The sequence below is a fragment of the Mobula hypostoma genome, chromosome 1 (genome assembly GCF_963921235.1).
Source record: "Mobula hypostoma chromosome 1, sMobHyp1.1, whole genome shotgun sequence".
Taxonomy (NCBI): domain Eukaryota; kingdom Metazoa; phylum Chordata; class Chondrichthyes; order Myliobatiformes; family Myliobatidae; genus Mobula; species Mobula hypostoma.
The window spans coordinates 211,902,115-211,922,801 of NC_086097.1; the positions used below are offsets into that span (position 1 = coordinate 211,902,115).

Genomic DNA, 20,687 nt, shown 5'->3' on the forward strand with positions numbered 1-20,687 from the left:
AAAAGTTTATATATGTAAAAAAAGTTTGTGTATTATTGTGAATACCTTATCCAAATAAAAATACTTTTTTAAAAAAAGAATCTCTTTTAATAATTTTTACCAACCTTTGTAATGCTTAAATACTTCCAATGTTACTGTACATTTTAATGGTCAAAAGGCCTGAAGCAACCTTTTTCTCTGTTGCTTTCATTGTTAGAAAGGAACTCAGAGTTAGTTAGCTATAGGGAACTGCTGTGATTTGCATGTTGAGAGCTATTGTGCGTGGACCTATGAGAGTTGTGTGTGCATGCCACAGTATTAGCTGGATTTGAAAGAACTTTAGTGAGTTGGATTGGCTGGGAGATATGAGTAGTGCATATTGGGGGAAATGCAAGGAATGAAAATATTCAGTCGAAAGGACAACACTGAAGGGCGAAGTATTAAAATGACATCATAACAACTTATCCTTAGCAAATTCTCTAACAATTTAATGAGAAATTGATACAGACTTTTACATAGCATATTTTATGAGACTTGCCAAAACAAGCTTGCATTTCAATTTCTAACCAATTAACAATATTAAATGTGGAACGGTGCTGCAATTTATGTTCAAGGCTCGTGTGGACGTGTACATAAGGAACAATGACATGGTAGATGTTCTTCATGAATTTGACCAGGGACAAATGCAGCTGAAATGTCGAGTTGCTGATTTGGGAATTTGGCGAGTAGGCATTTTGGAAGGGTTTAAGGACCTCAGAGAGGAAAGCGGGTGGGAAGTTTGCATGGCAGGGAGGAGATTGATGGGAAGATAAGCGCCAGGAAGGTTCATTGTTGACCGTGGAGTTGAGATCTCCGGGAGGCGCCGTGCCCGGGCGGGGCGTAGCGCACAGGCGCGGTTGCATGAAGATGGCGGAGGGCGCCGAGCGTGAGGAGCGGGCGCGGCGGCTGGTGCGGTTGACCGGGGCGGCGGAGGAAAACGCCAACGCCCGTCTGGAGGCGACCGGCCGGGACGTTCAGGTAAAGGGCTCGCTCTCTCGGGGAACTCTGAGACGTGGCGTGGGTGCTGTCGGATACGGGCCGACGGGACTCTGAGCCGGGTCCGGAGCTGGGCGCAGCTGTGTTTGATGTGTGAGAGACGTACCCTTCTCTCCCAACAATGATCCACAACTCCAGTTTCGTCAGCACAAAAAAAAAAGTGAATGCTTACTTGGCATTGGTTTTGATGCTAAATATAAAATTTCTCACGGTGAGTACAGGAAGATGTTTTACCTCGACTGGGCAAACTAGAGCCAAAGCTCACATTCTCAGAACAAGGCTAGTCCACGGAGGTCGCTGAATCATTGGAATTCTCTATCCCGGAGGGCTTTGGAGGTTCGGTAAATGATTTCATTCAAAGCTAGGTCCGATCTTTGGTTATCGGGGATTCAAAGGATATAGGATTGATGCAATAAAAAATTGTTACTGAGGTAGATCAACCATAATTTTGTTGTACGGTGAAGCAGGTTCAAAAGGCCAACTGCATAATTCTGCTTACTTTTATTGGCTCATTTCAGCAAGGTTATGTATCAGAACATTAGTGTATTCTTTTAACAGATCTATTCCCAGTGATACAGATATTAATTTCTCAGGTGGTTAGTAATTTTTCTCCAGTTTGTAAAAGTTATGTCTGCAGAGATATATCTTGGTCTGGATTCTGCATTAAGCTTAAAGGTTAGACTATCAGTACACACCACTAGAATTAGAGTCAGCATCGGGTTTATCATCACTGGCATGTGTTGTGAAATTTGTTAACTTAGCAGCAGCAGTTCAATGCAATACATAATATAGAAGATGAAGAAAAAAATAATGATAAATAAATCAATTACAGTATACACATATTGAATAGATTAAAAAATTGTGCAAAAAGCAGAAATAAAATATATTTTAAAAGTGAGGTAGTGTTCACGGGTTCAATGTCCATTTAGGAATCAGATGGCAGAGGGGAAGAATCTGTTCCTGAATCGCTGAGTGTGTGCCTTCAGGGTTCTGTACCTCCTACCTGATGGTAACAGTGAGAAAAGGGTATGCCCTAGGTGCTGGAGGTCCTTAATAATGGACGCTGCCTTTCTGAAACACTGCTCCATGAAGATGTCCTGGGTACTTTGTAAGCTAGTACCCAAGATGGAGCTGACTAGATTTACAACCCTCTGCAGCTTCTTTCAGTCCTGTGCAATAGCATCCTCCCCGCCATACCAAACAGTGATGCAGCCTGTCAAAATGCTCTCCATGGTACATCTATAGAAGTTTTTGAGTGTATTTTTTTGTCATACCAAATCTGTTTAAATTCCTAATGAAATATAGTTGCTGTCTTGTCTTCTTTGTAACTGCATCGATATGTTGGGACCAGGTTCGGTCCTCAAGAGATTTTGACACCCAGGAACTTGAAACTGCTCACTCTCTCCACTTCTGATCCCTCTGTGAGGATTGGTATGTGTTCCTTCATTTTACCCTTCCTGGTCCACAATCAGTTCTTTTGTCTTACTGATATTGAGTGTAAGGTTATTACTACGACACCACTCCACTAGTTGGCATATCTGGCTCTTCTACACCCTCTTGTCTCCATCTGAGATTCTACCAACAATGGTTGTATCATCAGCAAATTTATAGAGGGTATTTGAGCTATGCCTGGCCACACAGTCATTGGTATAGAGAGAGTAGAGCAGTGGGCTAAGTACACACCACTGAGGTGCACCAGTGTTAATCATTAGTGAGGAGGAGATATTGTCACCAATCTACACAGATTGTGGTCTTCCAGTTAGGAAGTCGAGGACCCAATTGCAGAGGGAGGTATAGAGGCCCAGGTTCTCAATCAGAATTTTAGAAATGATGGTGTTAAATGCTGAACTATAGTCAATGAACAGAATCCTGATATCGGTGTTTGTGTTGTCCAGGTGGTCTAAAGCCATGTGAAGAGCCATTGAGATTGCATCTGCCGTTGACCTACTGTGGCGATAGACAAATTGCAGTGGGTCCCTGTCCTTGCCGAGGCAGGAGTTCAGTCTAGTCATGACCAACCTCTCAAAGCATTTCATCGGTGTAGATGTGAGTGTTACTGCGCGATAGTCGTTAAGGCAGCTCACATTATTCTTCTTAGGCACTGGTATTGTTGTGTTTTTGAAGCAAGTGTGAACTTTCGCTCATAGCAGTGAGAGGTTGAAAATGTCCTTGAATACTTCTGCCAGTTGGTTGGCACAAGTTTTCAGAGCCTTACCAGGTACTCCATCGGGACCTTCTGCCTTGCAAGTGTTCACCCTCTTTAAAGACAGCCTGACATTGGCCTCTGAGGCAGAGATCACAGGGTCATTGGGTGCTACAGGGATCTTCACAGCTGTAGTTATATTCTCCCTTTCAAAGCGTGCATAGAAGGCATTGAGTTCGTCTGGTAGTGAAGCATCACTGCCATTCATGCTGTTGGGTTTCACAGTGTCCTGCAAACCCTGCCAGAGTTGTCTTACATGTGATGTCGCCCCCCCCCCAACCTCGTTCAAAATTGTCTCTTTGTCCTTGAAATAGCCCTCCCGCAAATCATACCTGGCTTTCTTGTACAGACCTGGGTCACCAGACTGGAATGCCACAGATCTAGCCTACAGCAGACGACGGAACTCCTGGTTCATCCATGGCCTTTGGTTTGGGAATGTACAGCAAATCTTTGTAGGCATACACTCATCCACACAGGTTTTAATAAAGTCAGTACCAACTGCAGCATACTCATCCAAATTCGAAGATGAATCCTTGAATACAGTCCGGTCCACCGATTCAAAGCAGTCCTGTAGGTGTTCCTGTGCTTCCCTTGTCCATACCTTCTTGGTCCTCACTACTGGTACTGCAGTCTTCAGTCTCTGCCTATACTCAGGGAGTAGAAGTACAGCCAGGTGATCAGACTTCCCGAAGTGAGGGCGTGGTAATAGAATGGTAGGCATTCTTGGTGGTGGTGTAACAATGGTCCAGTGTGTTGTTTCTTCTGGTATTGCAAGTGATCTGTTGATGGTAATTAGTAATTTTTTCAGATTGGTTTGGTTAAACTACTATTACTACTACCTAGGGGTCCGGCGTCGGGCACGATGACGGACTGTCCATTTCTCCCTCTCCCTCATCAGTGTGTTCAGTTCATCTACATTAGCCGCACCACTGTCTTCTACGAGCATGTTGACCATAGTTAAAAACCCCTAAAAACAATGGTGAAGGTGTTAGGGTGTGCTGTTTCGTACATGTTGATCCCGTTGTTCAGATCATCTAAAGCCTGATTGACATTGGCCTGAGATGGAATATATACCGCTACCAAAATGATCCTGGAAATCTCCTGTGGTAGGTAAATCACTTAATTATGAGATATTCCAGGTCTGGTGAGCAGAACTGGGACAGCACTGATATATTTGTGCACCAAGAAGAGTTGATGATGTGGCATACTCCTCTGCCTCTGCTTTTGAGAGATTCTATAGATCTATCCTGACGGTATAGTAAACCTGTCAATCTGAATCACTGCATTGGTACAGAAGGGGTTAACCAGGGTTCCATGGAACAAAGGAAGATCAAATAAACTGATATCATGCCGGTGCCTGATTTTGCACAAAGACAGCAAGCTGGAAATTATTGTCAGAGTTGCTCTGCTTTTGTACTGACTTTGCTGTGGTGGCTGTTCACTGAAAGATTCTCCATTAACAATGGCCAGCAGTATGATGTTGAAATGTACGCAGTAGATAAACACTGAACATGGCTAGAGCAGCAGGAATGTTTGGTAGGTGGAAACTAAATGACACGTGGTGGTGAAGCTTAGTTGATCTGTATGTAGGACATGTAAATAGAAATAAATAAAAATGGGTAAATGGAACAGAAAAAGGGAAAAGTTGTTGTAACTAAGATAAACACTGGAGAGGCAAAACTTAAATATTAAAATAGAGACAGCCAAAATAATCATTCCTCAGCTTCATTCCTTGTGAATTCTGAGCCCAATATGATGCTCTGTTTTCTTCCTGTACTGTTGTCTTCATGTCTAGTTTTTTTGGACAGAATATTTTGCCTCAGTTGTTTTAGCCTATCATAAAAAAAATCTTTCTCCTGCCCGTTGACTATCTATACATCCCTCTGCATTGGAATAGCTGCCAACATAAAAGACACTGCCCACCCCAGCTGTTCTCCCTTCTGTCCTCTTCCATCAAGCAGAAGGTACAAAAGCTTTGCGAGCATGTATTACGAGGCTCAGCTTGTATTCTTCTGTTGTAAGACCATGAAAGATTGTTTTATGTCATTTCCAGTATTCAAGTGTAAAGGAGAACAAAATAATTGTTACTCTGGTACCAGTGCAGCACAAAAATACAATTATGGTAAAGAACACAATAATGAAACAAATTAAATACATAAAGATAACTTGTACATTGTATGTCCATAAAGTGATGCTAGGCACAGGAATGTCTGTACTTAAGTTGATAAAGTACGGGATTAAGTAGCAATCTGTTGTATGATGAAGAACTCTTTGTAAGGAACCCGTTAATAAGGGCAGCACTGTTGTGGGGTTTAGTGATCTCATCTGTATCTTGCAGAGGTTGGTCATGAGCTCTCATACTTCTCCCTGGATCATGATCGCACCACTGAAATTCTTTGACCCAGACTTTCACCGATTTCACATCCTTGGGAGATCTCAAGCCTACAGCCCAGCTCTAACTCCTCATCCATTAATTCACTTTGGTTACTCAGCTTGTTCTTGTCCTACAGAGTGTTTCTTTTCCTACCTTCTCCTTATCTTCCTTCCTTCCTGTATCTATTCTCTTTCCTTTTATATTTTAGACACACCTCTGCAAATTTGTCAGTTGCTAGCATCCAAGCCAGATTGTTTTCACCATTACTGAGTTTTGAACCCAGCATGATGTTCAGCTTTTTTTCCTCCACTTTTGCCTTCATGTCTATTTATTTGGCTAGGATTTTTCAACCCAATTGCCTTTCTACATTCCTGGATAGCCTAATGTCCAAATAGTCCCTCTTCACTGCTTCCTCCAAATCAAAAGTGTACCTGTGGGAACTCACACTGGTTCATATCCTGTTTGTCTTTCTGTGGGAAATGTAGAACATTCCTCTATTTGATCAATTGTTCACCTCATTGATGTACAATATGTATTGATTCTCCCTTCATACAGAAACATTGTACAATAGGTGCAGAAGTAGACCATTTGGCCCTTCGAGCCTGCACTGCCATTCTGAGATCATGGCTGATCATCTACTATCAATACCCGGTTCCTGCCTTGTCCCCATAACCCTTGATTCCCCTATCCATAAGATACCTATCTCGCTCCTTCTTGAAAGCACCAGAGAATTGGCCTCCACTGCCTTCTGAGGCTGCGCGTTCCACATCTCCACAACTCTCTGGGAGAAGTTGTTCCTCCTCAACTCTGTCCTAAATGACCTACCCCTTATTCTTAAACCATGCCCTCTGGTACTGGACTCTCTCAGCATCTGGAACATATTTCCTGCCTCTATCTTGTCCAATCCCTTAATAATCTTATATGTCTCAATCAGATCCCCCCTCAATCTCCTTAATTCCAGCGTGTACAAGCCCAGTCTCTCTAACCTCTCTGCATAAGACAGTCCGGACATCCCAGGAATTAAACTAGTGAACCTACACTGCACCTCCTCCACAGCCAGGATGTCCTTCCTTAACTCTGGAGACCAAAACTGCACACAATACTCCAGGTGTGGTCTCACCAGGGCCGTGTACAAATGCAAAAGTATTTCCTTGCTTTTGTACTCAATTCCCTTTGTAATAAAGGCCAACATTTCAGTAGCCTTCTTCACTGCCTGCTGCACTTGCTCATTCACCTTCAGAGACTGATGAACAAGTACTCCTAGATCTCTTTGTATTTCTCCCTTACCTAACTCCACACCGTTCAGATAATAATCTGCCTTTCTGTTCTTGCTCCCAAAGTGAATAACCTCACACTTATTCACATTAAACGCCATCTGCCAAGTTTCTGCCCACGCACCCAGCCTATCCAAGTCTCCTTGAATTCTCGTAACATCCTCATCACATGTCACACTACCACCCAGCTTAGTATCATCAACAAACTTGCTGATGTTATTCATAATGCCTTCCTCTAAATCATTGACGTAAATCGTAAACAGCTGTGGTCCCAACACCGAGCCCTGTGGCACCCCACTAGTCACCACCCGCCATTCCGAGAAACACCCATTCACTGCCACCCTCTGCTTTCTATCTGCCAACCAGTTTTCTATCCATGTCAATATCCTCCCCCCAATGCCATGAGCTCTGATTTTACCCACCAATCTCCTATGTGGTACCTTATCAAATGCCTTCTGAAAGTCAAGGTACACCACATCCACCGGATCTCCCACGTCTATCTTCCTGGTTACGTCCTCGAAAAACTCCAATAGATTAGTCAAGCATGATTTGCCCTTGGTAAATCCATGCTGGCTCGGCCCAATCCTATCACTGCTATCAAGATATGCCGCTATTTCATCTTTAATAATGGACTCTAGCATCTTCCCTGCTACTGATGTTAGGCTAACAGGGCGATAGTTCTGTTTTCTTTCTCCCTCCCTCCCTTCTTAAAAATTGGGATAACATTAGCCATTCGCCAATCCTCAGGAACTGATCCTGAATCTAAGGAACATTGCGGATGCATTAGTGATCATTTTCCAATTTCCAGAGCCACCTCCTTTAGTACCCTAGGATGCAGACCATCTGGACCTGGGGATTTGTTAGCCTTCAGTCCCATCAGTCTACTCATCACTGTTTCCTTCCTAATGTCAATCTGTTTCAGTTCCTCTGTTACCCTATGTCCTTGGCCCATCCATACATCTGGGAGATTGCTTGTGTCTTCCCTAGTGAAGACAGATCCAAAGTACTTTTAAATTCGTCTGCCGTTTCTCTGTTTCCCATAACAATTTCTCCCAATTCATTCTTCAAGGGCCCAACATTGTTCTTAACTATCTTCCTTCTCCTCACATACCTAAAAAAAACTTTTGCTATCCTCCTTTACATTCCTAGCTAGCTTGCGTTCATACCTCATTTTTTCTCCCCGTATAGCCTTTTTAGTTAAGTTCTGTTGCTCCTTAAAAATTTCCCAATCATCCGTCTTCCCACTCACCTTAGCTCTGTTATACTTTTTTTTTAATGCTATTCTATCTCTGACTTCCTTCTCCAGGGGATGAACTGATTTTGCACCTTGTGCATTATTCCCAAGAATACCTGCCATTGCTGTTCCACTGTCTTTTCTGCGAGGATATCCGACCAGTCAACTTTGGTCAGCTCCTCCCTCATGGCTCCATAGTCTCCTTTGTTCAACTGCAATACTGACACTTCTGATCTGCCCTTATCCCTCTCAACTTGCAGATTAAAAACTTACCATATTATGGTCACTACCTCCTAATGGCTCCTTTACTTCAAGATCACTTATCAAATCCTTTTCATTGCACAACACTAAATCCAGAATAGCCTTATCCCTGGTCGGCTCTCGTACAAGCTGCTCCAAAAATGCATCCCGTAGGCACTCTACAAACTCCCTATCCTGGGGTCCAGTACCAACCTGATTTTCCCAGTTCACCTGCATGTTGAAATCCCCCATAACTACTGCGACATTTCCTTTGCCACATGCCATTGTTAACTCCCTATTCAACTTGCACCCAATATTCATGCTACTGTTTGGGGGCCTGTAGATAACACCTATTAGGGTCTTTTTGCCCTTACTGTTCCTCAGTTCTATCCACACTGACTCTACTTCTCCTGATTCTATGCCCCCCCTTGCAAAGGACTGAATCTCATTCCTCACCAACAGGGCCACCCCACCCCCTCTGCCCACCTTTCTGTCCCTTTGATAGCACGTATACCCCTGTACATTCAATTCCCAGGTCTGATCCCCCTGCAGCCATGTCTCCGTTATCCCAACAACATCATAGTTACCCATTCGCACCTGAGCTTCAAGCTCATCCGCCTTACTTCTGACACTTCGCGCATTCAGATATAGAATTTTTAACCCATTTCTCCTCTCTCTGTTTAAATCGCTGCCTATTGTGCATAACCCAGCTCCCCGAACTCTCACTGGGCTATATGCCCCTTGAATTTTGTTGTCCTTCTTAAATTTACTTACTCTTCTGCACATTTAACGCCATGCTCCATCAGACCATCCCACTGCACATGTATCATTCTTATCACTCGTTCCGCCTCACCTTTCTCTACTTCACACTTAATATTCCGGAACTGTGTAGTCCCCACCTGTCCTTTATACTTCATCTCGCTATCCTCTCTCACATTCTGGATCCCTGCCCCCTGCAAATTTAGATTAAACCCCCCCCAAGCAGCACTAGCAAACTTTCCTGCAAGAATGTTAGTACTCCTCCAGTTCAGGTGTAAATAGTCCCATCGGAACAAATCCCACCTTCCCTGGAACAAAGCCCAATTATCTAAAAACCTGAAGCCCTCCCTCCTGCACCACCCTCTCAGCCACGTATTGATCTGTATAATCCTTCTGTTCCTCGCCTCACTGGCACGTGGCACAGGTAGCAATCCTGAAATTGTTACCCTGGAGGATCTGCCCTTCAGCTTCGCACCTAACTCCCTGAACTCACTACGCAGGACCCCCTCACTCTTCCTATCCACGTCGTTGGTCCCTACATGGACCACAACATCTGGATTCTTGCCCTCCCTCTCAAGAATAACCTGCACCCGATCTGAGATGTCCCGGACCCCGGCACCAGGGAGGCAACATACCATCGGGTTTAAACTCCCGATCTCCTCCACAAAATCTCCTATCTGCCCCCCTGACTATATAATCCCCTATCACTACTGCTGTCCTCTCTTCCCTCCTCTCCTTCTGAGTCGAGGGTCCAACCTTAGTGCCAGAGAAAGGACCACTGCCACTTGTTCCTGGTAGGTCATCCCCACCAACAGTATCCAAAACGGTATACTTATTGTTGATGGGAATGGCCACAGGGGTGCTCTGCTCTCTCTGCCTGCTCCCCCTCGATCTCCTGACAGTCACCCAGTTGCCTACCTCCCGTATTTTGGTGTGACTACCTCCCGATAACTCTTATCTATCTCCGTCTGTGCCTCCCGAATGATCCGTAGTTCATCTAGCTCCAGCTCCAATTCCCTAACTCGCTCTGATAGGAGCTGCAGCTGGATGCACCTTCTGCAGGTGTGGTCATCAGGGACAACTGCGTTGACCCTGACCTCCCACATATTGCATACGGAGCACACCACTGCTGTAACTATCTCCCCCACTACCTGATCCCAGATTAATCAGAATAAATGAAAAAGTACCTACCAACTTTACCTTTTTTCCTCAGCAAGCACGTACTCAGGCTCACTGATTACCTCTCACCGAAGACCCCCTTACGCCGAAGCCCACTGAGCCAAAGCCCAGCACTCTGCTCCCGCGCACTCCGCTGCCCGCCCCTGAAAGTGGGCCTCTTTTTAAAGAACATGAAGGTCTCATCACTGTAATGTATTGTGTGAGTATTCGTAGCGTCAGAGTGCGTATGACGTCAGGACGTGGAAAAGGGTTTAAAAAATGGAAGTCTGGTGAATAAAGTTGGTTGTTCAATCTACAGCGGTGTCCAAGTCACATCAATATTACATGGTGTCAGAAGAAAATGCGAAAAATAAAAAGGAAGAGAAGACACGTAAAAGATGTCACAGTTACAGCAACCGTCAAGTTTAAGCCTACAAGGTAATCTTCCTGAAAACTGGAAAATATGGATCCAGTAGTTTGAGCTGTTTTGCACCGCTAGCGGCCTAGCTGAAAAGACGGAGAAAGTGCAATGTGCTACGTTTCTGCACGTGGCGGGGGAAGAGGCAATAAAGGTTTGCAACACGTTTGTCTTCCAAGGTGATGAGCAGGATAAAATTGAAGTGTTGAAAAAAAGGTTTCAAGATTACTGCAAACCGGGAAAAAACTTGCCGTTCATCCGACCGGTTTTTTATGAGGGCTGAAGGACTAACAGAGACCATAGACGCCTACGTAACAGATTTGAAGAGCAAGGCAAAAGACTGTGAGTTCGGACAACTGCATGATTCTTTAATACATGACAGGATTGTATGCTGTATACGAGATATCAAGTGAGAGGCAGACTATTGAAAGAGGCAGATCTTACATTAGAAAAGGCAATTGATATATGCCGTGCCAGCGAGATCACATTAAGTCAGGTTAAAGTGCTCAATGAAGAGATTGACGTGCACAGAATAAAAACTCTGAAAAATGACAAGAGTAGGACAAGCCAGCTCCACAGGATGATCAAAAGGAAGTTAACTGCAACAGGTGTGGTTATAAACATGGATACAGAAAATGTCCAGCCTTTGGTCAAACATGCAAGTTATGCCAGAAAAGAAATCACTTTGCAAAGATGTGCAAATCGAAGGAGCACGCAAGGAAAGTGCATGCTGTGGAACAGAGTGAGGGCAACAGTGACATGTTCATTGGCACAGTTGAAGTGGAACAGGAGGTATGCATCAAGAGTGTTGACAATGCAGGGATGGAGGATGAAGAAGATTGGACCCAAGATCTGATAATAAACAGGAGGAAAGTGACATTTAAGCTTGACACTGGGGCAAAGTGCAATGTAATGTCGGCAGAAACATTCAACTCACTGGACATCAGAGGAAGACTGGAAAAATCCACTGCAAGCTTGTTGCATATTTCGGCCACAAGACGGCGCCATTGGGCAAAAAAGCACTCACCTGTGTGTACAAACGTCAAAAATACAAGATTGAGGTTGAAATAGTACTTTGTTTTCAGCAATACTGGGCAAAGCAACGTGCACAAAGCTAGGCCTGGTGAAGGGAATCTATGGTGTTAAAAAAGAAAATGACATTCTCAAAGACTTTGTTGACTTGTTTTCTGGATTAAGATGTTTACCAGGGAAACACCATATCAAGATTGACCCAACTATTGCACCAGTCGTGCATGCCCCCAGAAAGATTCCAGTAGCTCTCAGGGATCAAGTAGTGGAGGAGCTACACAGAATGGAACAGATGGGAGTCATAACAAGACAAATAGAACCGACTGACTGGGTGAATAGGATGGTGACAGTAGTCACAGGAAAAAAAGACGAGGATTTGCATGGATCCACAAGATCTCAACCAAGCCATCAAAAGAGAGCACTATCCGCTGCTCACGGTTGAAGAGGTTGTCTCCCGCATGCCTAATGCAAAATACTTTTCAGTATTAGACGCAAACCAAGGCTTCTGGCAGATCAAGCTGGATGAAGAAAGTTCCAAATTATGCACTTTCAACACTCCCATAGGGAGATATTGTTTCCTGCGTCTACCCTTTGGGATTTTTTTCTGCATCAGAGGTATTCCAGAGATCCGTGGCACAAATGATTGAAGGCCTGGACGGGGTGGTCAACATCATTGATAATTTGCTGATATGGGTGACACAATTGAGGAACATGATCAGAGACTGAGGAAGCTCCTGGAGAGAGCACGTGTGTCCAACCTAAAACTGAACAAAAGTAAATGTAAGGTCAGAACTACAGAGATCAAATACATAGGTCATGTGCTCAGTGCTGATGGGCTAAAACCAGATGATGAAAAGGTCAGAGCTGTGGTACAGCTACCACCACCCAAAGACAAGCAAGAACTATTGAGGTTCATGGGCATGATACAGTATCTTGCCAAATTCATTCCCAACTTATCAGAGGTCAGCGCTCCACTCCGAAAGCTACTAGAGAGCAACACTGAATGGCATTGGGAAGACGAACAAAAGAAAAGTTTTGACTCATTGAAGCAGTTGGTTAGCAATGTACCAGCACTCAAGTTCTATGATGTCAATAAACCAGTGACGATGTCTGTGGATGCCAGTTCGGAGGGAATAGGAGCTGTTATACTGCAGGATGGGAGGCCTGTGGCGTATGGATCACGAGCACTTACGGACTGCCAACGTCAATATGCTCAAATTGAGAAGGAATTACTGGCCATAGTTTATGGGTGTGAGAAGTTCCACCAATATGTATATGGCAAAGAAATCCAGGTTGAGAGTGATCACAAACCATTTGAGAGCATCTTCAAAAAGCCATTCCACCAAGCTCCTATGAGACTGCGAAGGATGCTTCTCAGGCTACAGAGGTACATTCTCACAGTCACCTATAAGCCAGGAAAAGAACTGCACATCGCTGATGCTTTGAGCCGTGCTTACCTCAAAGAGCGAAAGGAAATGTTGCTAGGAAGAGAGCTGGAGGGCAACTGGGTTACACCTCAGCTACCATCTCTGAGGAGAAGTTGAACATGTTAAGGAAAGCGACTACAGATGATTCTGAAATGCAAATGCTAAGAGACATTGCAATGAATGGATGGCCAACAGAAAGAAAAGATGTTCCAAAGGAAATGCAGAAATACTGGACATTTAAAGAGGAAATCAGCTATGCATCAGGACTGATGTTCAAAACGGCAAAACTCATCGTACCAAACCAAATGAGACAGGAAATGCTCAACAGGATTCATGAGTCACACCTGGGGATAGTGAAATGTAAAGAAAGAGCGAGGGACATTCTCTATTGGCCAGGCATGTCAACTCAGATTGGGGACATTGTGTCTCAGTGTGCTGTCTGTAATGAAAACAAAAACAGCAATCCCAGAGAGCCTCTGCTTCCCCACCCACTACCAGGAAGACCATGGGAGAAGATTAGCACAAATCTCTTTCACTACAATGGTACAGAATATCTGCTTTGTGTGGACTACTATTCAAAATATCCGGAGATCATCAAGTTAAGTGACACGTCCAGTCGAGGTGTCATTACCACAATGAAGTCGACATTCACAAGACATGGTGTTCCAGATATTGTCGTTAGTGACAACGGTCCACAATATGCCAGTGGTGAGTTCAGAGGGTTCTCAGAAAGCTGGGAATTTCAACATGTTACTTCCAGTCCAGGGCACGCTCAGTCTAATGGACAAGCAGAGAGAACTGTACAAACTGACAAGAACATGCTCAAGAAGGCACAAAGCAGCAACGGTGACCCTTACATTGCTCTGCTTGAATACCGCAACACACCGATTGAGGGTGTGGGGTTCTCTCCTGCGCAGCTGTTGATGGGACGTCGTCTGAAATCCAAACTGCCAACATCCACAACTCTACTGACCCCTGAAGGTAATGCTCAAGTACATGACAAGCAAAAGTACAAGCAAATAAAGCAAAAGAGCTACTATGACAGGCATACAAGACAGTTGCCAGATCGGCAAACTGGTGAAAATGTCAGAGTACAGAGAGGAGACACTTGGCAACCAGCTGTGGTTGTGAACAGACATCAGCAACCAAGATCCTTCATAGTTCGCACACCAGATGGAAGAGTCTACAGGAGGAACAGGAAGCATCTGCTGAAGACAGGTGAGAGGGAGTTTCCACGTACAGATGCACAGGACATTTCCACAGATACAGACATGGAAACAAACGACACTAAGAGTGATGCAGACCCCAAAGACACAGAGGTCACTCGAGAGACTGACATGCATGAAGGTCAAGCACAGTCACAGTTGTATCACACACGGTCTGGGAGACAAGTCAAACTTCCAGCTAGATACAGAGACTAATGAAAGGTTTATTAGTCTATGTAGGTAAAAGAAAATACACTGCTGTTAGTATTGTAAAGTACAATGCAGAATACAGTATAAGAAGGTAAGATTTTTTTTAGTTTATGTCATAGTTGTTGCACTGTAAGAAGGGCATACCTAGAGGCATTGTTTTGGTAATTCACACTGTTGTAAAAAAAAATCTTGAGAAGGGGGATGTAATGTATTGTGTGAGTATTCGTAGCGTCAGAGTGCATATCATGTCAGGACGTGGAAAAGGGTTTAAAAAATGGAAGTCTGGTGAATGAAGTTGGTTGTTCAATCTACAGCGGTGTCTGAGTCGCATCAATATTACAATCACGTTTACAACCAGTTTCCACCATTACTTTCACATGTTTTTATCTATTTCTTTTCCACCATCCAGAAATTCCAACACTCCTTGCACCTGTTTCCAAAAAAGTGTACTGTCCATGATGTTGTCTTCTCGGCACTGGAGAAATGAAATATAGATTATATGACCATTTTGACTAACATCTGCTTTTAGGCTGCAAGAATGACCTTTTCATTTAATTGCCTGTCAGTTTAACTTTCCTACAGTGCCTGTTCTACCCTCATTACATTAGGCCTTTTACCTGCTCCCAAGAAACTCAATGTCATTGAACAACAGTCTCTTCGTCCTGCTTGGCACATTACAGCTCTAAGGCGATAACTGGCTTTTTCTGCTTATCGTCGAACTCACCATTCCTAATGCAAGATCAAAAGCTAGAAATATCAACCCTATTTCTCTTTCCTCAGATGCTACGTGACCTACTAAGAATTTTCTTCGTGCTCTCTTTATCTCAGATTTCTAACAACTGCCGTGCTTTGTTTTCATTTGAATTTTCCCTCTCTCTTTTCATTTGCCTCCTGTTTGTATCTGTTCCAGGCAGATGACCTGTGATGAATAATCTTCCACTGTCTTCTTTCAGTTGAAGCCATCACCATTTCTGTCATTCGGTCTTTGTTTCTACCCCATGGTAGATATTACCATTGCCTTCTCTACATTTTCTGTGATTTAAAACATACTTGATGTCCAGTTTTCTTAATTTTGACGATGGTTATCAACTGGAACTGCTGACTGTTTAACAATAGATGCTGTCTGACGCACTGAGTCTTTCCATTTTTATTACACATTTGTTTAATTGAATCATAGAGATTGCACGTTCTCTGTAGAGTGCTGCACATTGACGTGAGTGGTTTCCACATGCTGTGGAGAAGAATTTAACTCTAGGAACCAACTCTTAATTCTGGGCATTTATCAGCCTTAGTTTTAGGATACAGAGGGAAGGAGGCAGTCATATAGCTTCTTCAAACAAAATTCCCAAATTCTTCTAGCTGCACCGTAGCTGTTCAATCTGATTCAATTTGTATGCTTCACAGTTTAGACCGGAAATTATAAATAGTTTCATTTAATATCAGATATATATATGCAATATACTGTACATCCTGAAATTCTTGTTCTTCACAGACATCCATGAAAACAGAGGAGTACCCCAAAGAATGAGTGATGGTAAAATCATTAGAACCCTAACCACCCCGACTCCCCCCTCCCATGCATAAGCAGCAGCAAAGCAACAATCCTTCCTCTCCCCCACCTACTTCAGCAAACAAGCATCAGAACTCTTCAGCTGCCAAGCAATCAGTAGTAAAGCCCCCAAGAAAGACCATGATCTGCAGTACAACAAAAACTAATTGTTCACCCGACAAATAATCATCCCTCTCTGCACCCCCACCCCCCTTCAGTATGTTGAAGTTCCATTGAGAGAGCATGCAATACTAGATTTGCTATTAGGGAATGAGACAAGGCAGGTGACAGAAGTTTGTGTATAGGAAGACTTTGCATCCCATGACCACAATGCTATTCGTTTCAAAGTAAATATGGAAAAAGATAGGTCTGGTCCGCAGATTCTAAATTGGAGAAAGGCCAATTTTGATGGTACCAGAAATGATTTGGCAAGTGTGGGTTGGGACAGGCTGTTTTATGGCAAAGGTGTGCTTGGAAGGTGGGAGGCCTTCAAAAGTGAAATTTTGTATGTGCCTGTCAGAATAAAAGGTAAAGAGAGCAAGTGTAGGGCACCTTGGTTTTCAAGTGATACTGAGGCACTAATTCCATGAAGGTGCTACGGAGGCTAGTGTCCATGATGGAGCTGACTAAGTTTACAACTCTCTGCAGCCTATTTCAATCCTGTGCTTGCCCCCCCCCCCTTCAATGCTGCAGTTCAAATACTCTCCACAATACGTCTGTAGAAAATTGCAGATGTCTTTGGTGACATACCAAATCTCAAAGTTCATTCTTTGGAACTGTATCAACATGTTGAGAGCAGAAAATATCCTCAGATGTTGACACCCAGAAACGTGAAATTACTCACTCTTTCCACTAATGATCCCTCTATGACTTGCCCTTTCTTACTGACATTGAGGCTAATAATTTTGTGCAACACACACATAATGCTGGAGGAACTCAGCAGGTCAAACAGCATCTATGAAAATGAATACACAGGCCCAAAACATTGACTGTTATTCATTTCCCTAGATACAGCCAGACCTGCTGAGTTCTTCTGGCATTTTGCGTTTGTCGCTTTTCATTTCCAGCATCTGCAGATGTTTTCATGTTTATAATAATCATGTGATCTTGTTTCTGTGCACCAAGCCTGTTGGTACATGGTTGCGTTCTTAAATATTTATCTATCTGATTTTGATACCACCCTTTTGACTTTGACCTTTTTTTTATGTAATAGATTAGAATCGTACACTTTAATTCATTCAGAGTATTCTTTCTTTCTTTTTAAATCTTTTTATTGAATAAGTATACAAAAAGGTAAGCCATATAAACATTAATACAATGTTAAAATATAATAAAATTACAGAAGGTATCAATACCAAAAAAAATACTACAAACAATGTAATTTAAACATAAGAAACCAAGATAACATAATAGTATACTAAATTTTATATATATATCAATATAAAAAAAGAAAAAAAAAAACCCCCAAAAAAACCCACCGTGCAACTAACTAAAAGCAAAGCAAAGCAATGGGCTAACTTGAAACCAAACAGAGTTAAACTTAAAATCACGTCCTCAATCCCGACCTCCATTAAAAACAGTGAAAAAACACAAGAAGGGTATATATTACATTAAATGAAAATATCGAATAAAAGATCCCCAAGTCTGTTCAAATTTAAATGAAGAATCATAAAGGTTACTTCTAATTTTCTCCAGATTCAAACATAATATCATCTGAGAGAACCAAAAAAAGGTAGTTGGAGCATTAAGCTAAGTATTATACTTTCTTCCTTTCCAATGCTTCCTCCTACATATATTTTAGATTCGATAATTAACCTTAATCCATGTCAGAAAGGTGCATCGGCTATATTTATAATATTATTATGAAACTTAGGAAAGCTCCATTTGATAAGATTAGGGTAGATTTGGAACAGGAATTGGAGCTTACCATTTCTGTGGATGATTGGGGGCAGATTTTACAATTAGTTAATACTTCCTCTATTTGTGCTAAACATTCCCTAATGCAATTTAAAGTTGTTCATAGAGCACATATGTCCAAAGATAAGTTAGCGCGTTTTTACTTGCATATTAATCCTTTTTGTGATAGATGTTCGGGGCAGATAGCCTCTTTAACTCATATGTTTTGGTCTTGCCCTACTTTGGAAACTTTTTGGGGAGACATTTTTAATATTATTTCTAAGGTATTAAATATAGATATCTCTCCTCACCCTATTACTGCTATCTTTGGACTACCTAAAATTTCTAGTAATCTTTCCCCTTCAGCCCGTAGAATGATTGCATTTCTTACTTTAATGGCGAAAAGATGTATTTTACAACATTGGAAAGAGCTTAATGCTCCAACTACCTTTTTTTGGTTCTCTCATTCAGAGTATTCTTGTGTTCATATGTAATATATATCTTTGTGTTTAACTCTGAATTTACCATTTTTCCCATAATATTTGATTATGTTAAAGTTGCAGAAAGTAGTTAATATATTCTTAGTTAAAAAAGAACATTGCTGTGATCTGAACAATTTAAAGTTTTCATAATTTTTAAGTTAGGGTTTGGGATTTGGGACAAAGTCATTAGCAAATTAATTGTGTTCAGTAGACATGTTCACATAGATGCTTTTTGTGTTTTTTAGATTGTAAATTGCATTGATTCAGAATCTGTGCATTTCCTCAATCAATCAGATTAAATATTTCTTTCTTGGATGTGTGATGTTTTAATCTGACAAATTAGAAGTCAAAATAAAAAGTCAAACCCAGCCTGCCTACCCCTGGGTTTGGCAGAGGTGGGGCTGCATAGATAACCAACCTACTCCACGGTGTATTTAGTCAAGCTGCTAGTTTTTAACTTGTTCAACAGGTTTATCTGTCTTCTGAGTTAGATCGGAAATCAGAAGACCGACATAGAATTGAAAACCTGAACCTGAGGGAGGACCAATATTCTCACAGACAGGCTTGTTTGAGCTATTGGGGAGGGTTTAAACTAATTTGGTGGGGGGATGGGAACTGGAGTGAAGGGTCTCAGGATAGGACGGATGGTTTAAAAAAACTAAGCATGCAATCAGACTATCGGGTGGGACAGTCAGATGGTAGGACAAAATTGCAGCCAGCAGGGTGAGTATCAGTGCATTATGGATGCAAAATCAAAAAAGGAAGCAAATACAGTACTCAAAGTGTTTTAATGCACGAAGTGTAAGAAATAAGGTGGATAATCTTGTTGCACTATAACAGATTGTCAGGTATGATGTTGTGGCCATCACTGAATCGTGGCTGAAGGATGGTTGTAGCTGGGAGCTGAATGTCTGAGGTTACACATTGTATCAGAGGGATAGGAAGAGGCAGAGGGAGTGAGGCAGGGGTGAGGAAGAGGCAGAGGGGGTGGCGTGGTTCTGCTGGTAAAGAATAGCATCGAATCATTAGAAAGATATGACTTGGGATTGGAAGACTTTGAATCTTTGTGGGTTGAGTTAAGAAACTGCAAGGGTAAGAGGACCCTGGTGGCAGTTGTAGACAGGCTTTCTAATAGTAGCTGGGATGTGGACCACAGATTACAACGGGAAATAGAAAGGGTGTCTCAAAAGGGCAATGTTATGATAGTCATGGTAGATTTTAACATGCAGGTCGATTGGGGAAAATCAGGTTGGTAATGGATATTAAGAAAGTGAGTTAGTTTGTTGAATGCCTACAAGATGACATTTTAGAGCAGTTTCTCATTGAGCCTACTAGTGGCTCAGCTGTATTGGATTGTATGTTATGTAATGAACTGGAGGCGATTTGGGAGCTTAAGGAAAGGAAACCTTTAGGAGGCAGTGATCACAATATGATTGAGTTCAACTTGAAATGTGATAGGGAGAAAGTAAAGTCTGACATAGCAGTATTTCAGTGGAGTAAGGGAAATGACAATAGTATGAGAGAGGAGTTGGCCAAAGTAAATTGGAAGGAGATGATGACAGAGATGACAGCAGAGCAGCAAAGGCTTGAGTTTCTGGGGAAAATGAGAAAGGTGCAGGATTGATATATTCCAAAAGCAAAGAAATACTCAAATGGCAAAATATTACAACCCTGGAAGTTAAAGCTAATGTAAAAGCAAAAGAGAGGGCGTACAAAAAAGAAAAAATTAGATTGAAGATAGAGAATTGGGTAGCTTTTAAAAACCTACAGAAAGCACCTAAAATAATCATTAGGAGGGAAAAGATGAAATATGAAAGCAAGTTAGCAAACAGTATCAAGGTGGATAGAAAAAGCTTTTTCAAGTATATGAGAGATAAGAGTGGATATAGGACCACTAGAAAATGAGGCCGGAGAATTAATAGTGGGGGACAAGGAGATAACAAATGAACTAAATGAGTATTCTGCATCAGTCCTCACAGTGGAAGACAGTAGCAGTGTGCCAGGTGTTGAAGGGTGTAGGGAAGAGAAGTGAGAGAGTGCAGTTACTATTACAAGGGAGAAGATGCTCAAAAAGCTGAAAGTCCCAAGGGTACATAAGTCACTTGGCCCAGATGAACTGCACCATAAGGTTATGAAAGAGATAGCGGCAGAGATTGTGATGGCATTAGTAAGGATCTTTCAAGAATCATTGGACTCGGGCATGGTTCCGGAGGAC

At 42.4% G+C, this 20,687-nt stretch overlaps 1 protein-coding gene across 2 annotated transcripts in view; it reads left to right on the forward strand.

Annotated features, from left to right (window-relative positions):
• Window positions 1–808: 808 nt before the first annotated feature.
• LOC134354740 (NSFL1 cofactor p47-like) overlaps window positions 809–20,687 on the forward strand; it is a 67,231-nt gene continuing 47,352 nt past the window's right edge. The window contains exon 1 of one of the 2 annotated variants that reach the window (XM_063063948.1): window positions 809–996. In XM_063063948.1, coding sequence (XP_062920018.1) covers window positions 880–996 — 117 coding nt within the window. In that variant the 5' untranslated portion in view covers window positions 809–879. The remainder of the gene's footprint in view (window positions 997–20,687) is intronic. The other variant, XM_063063938.1, reaches the window with a different exon arrangement.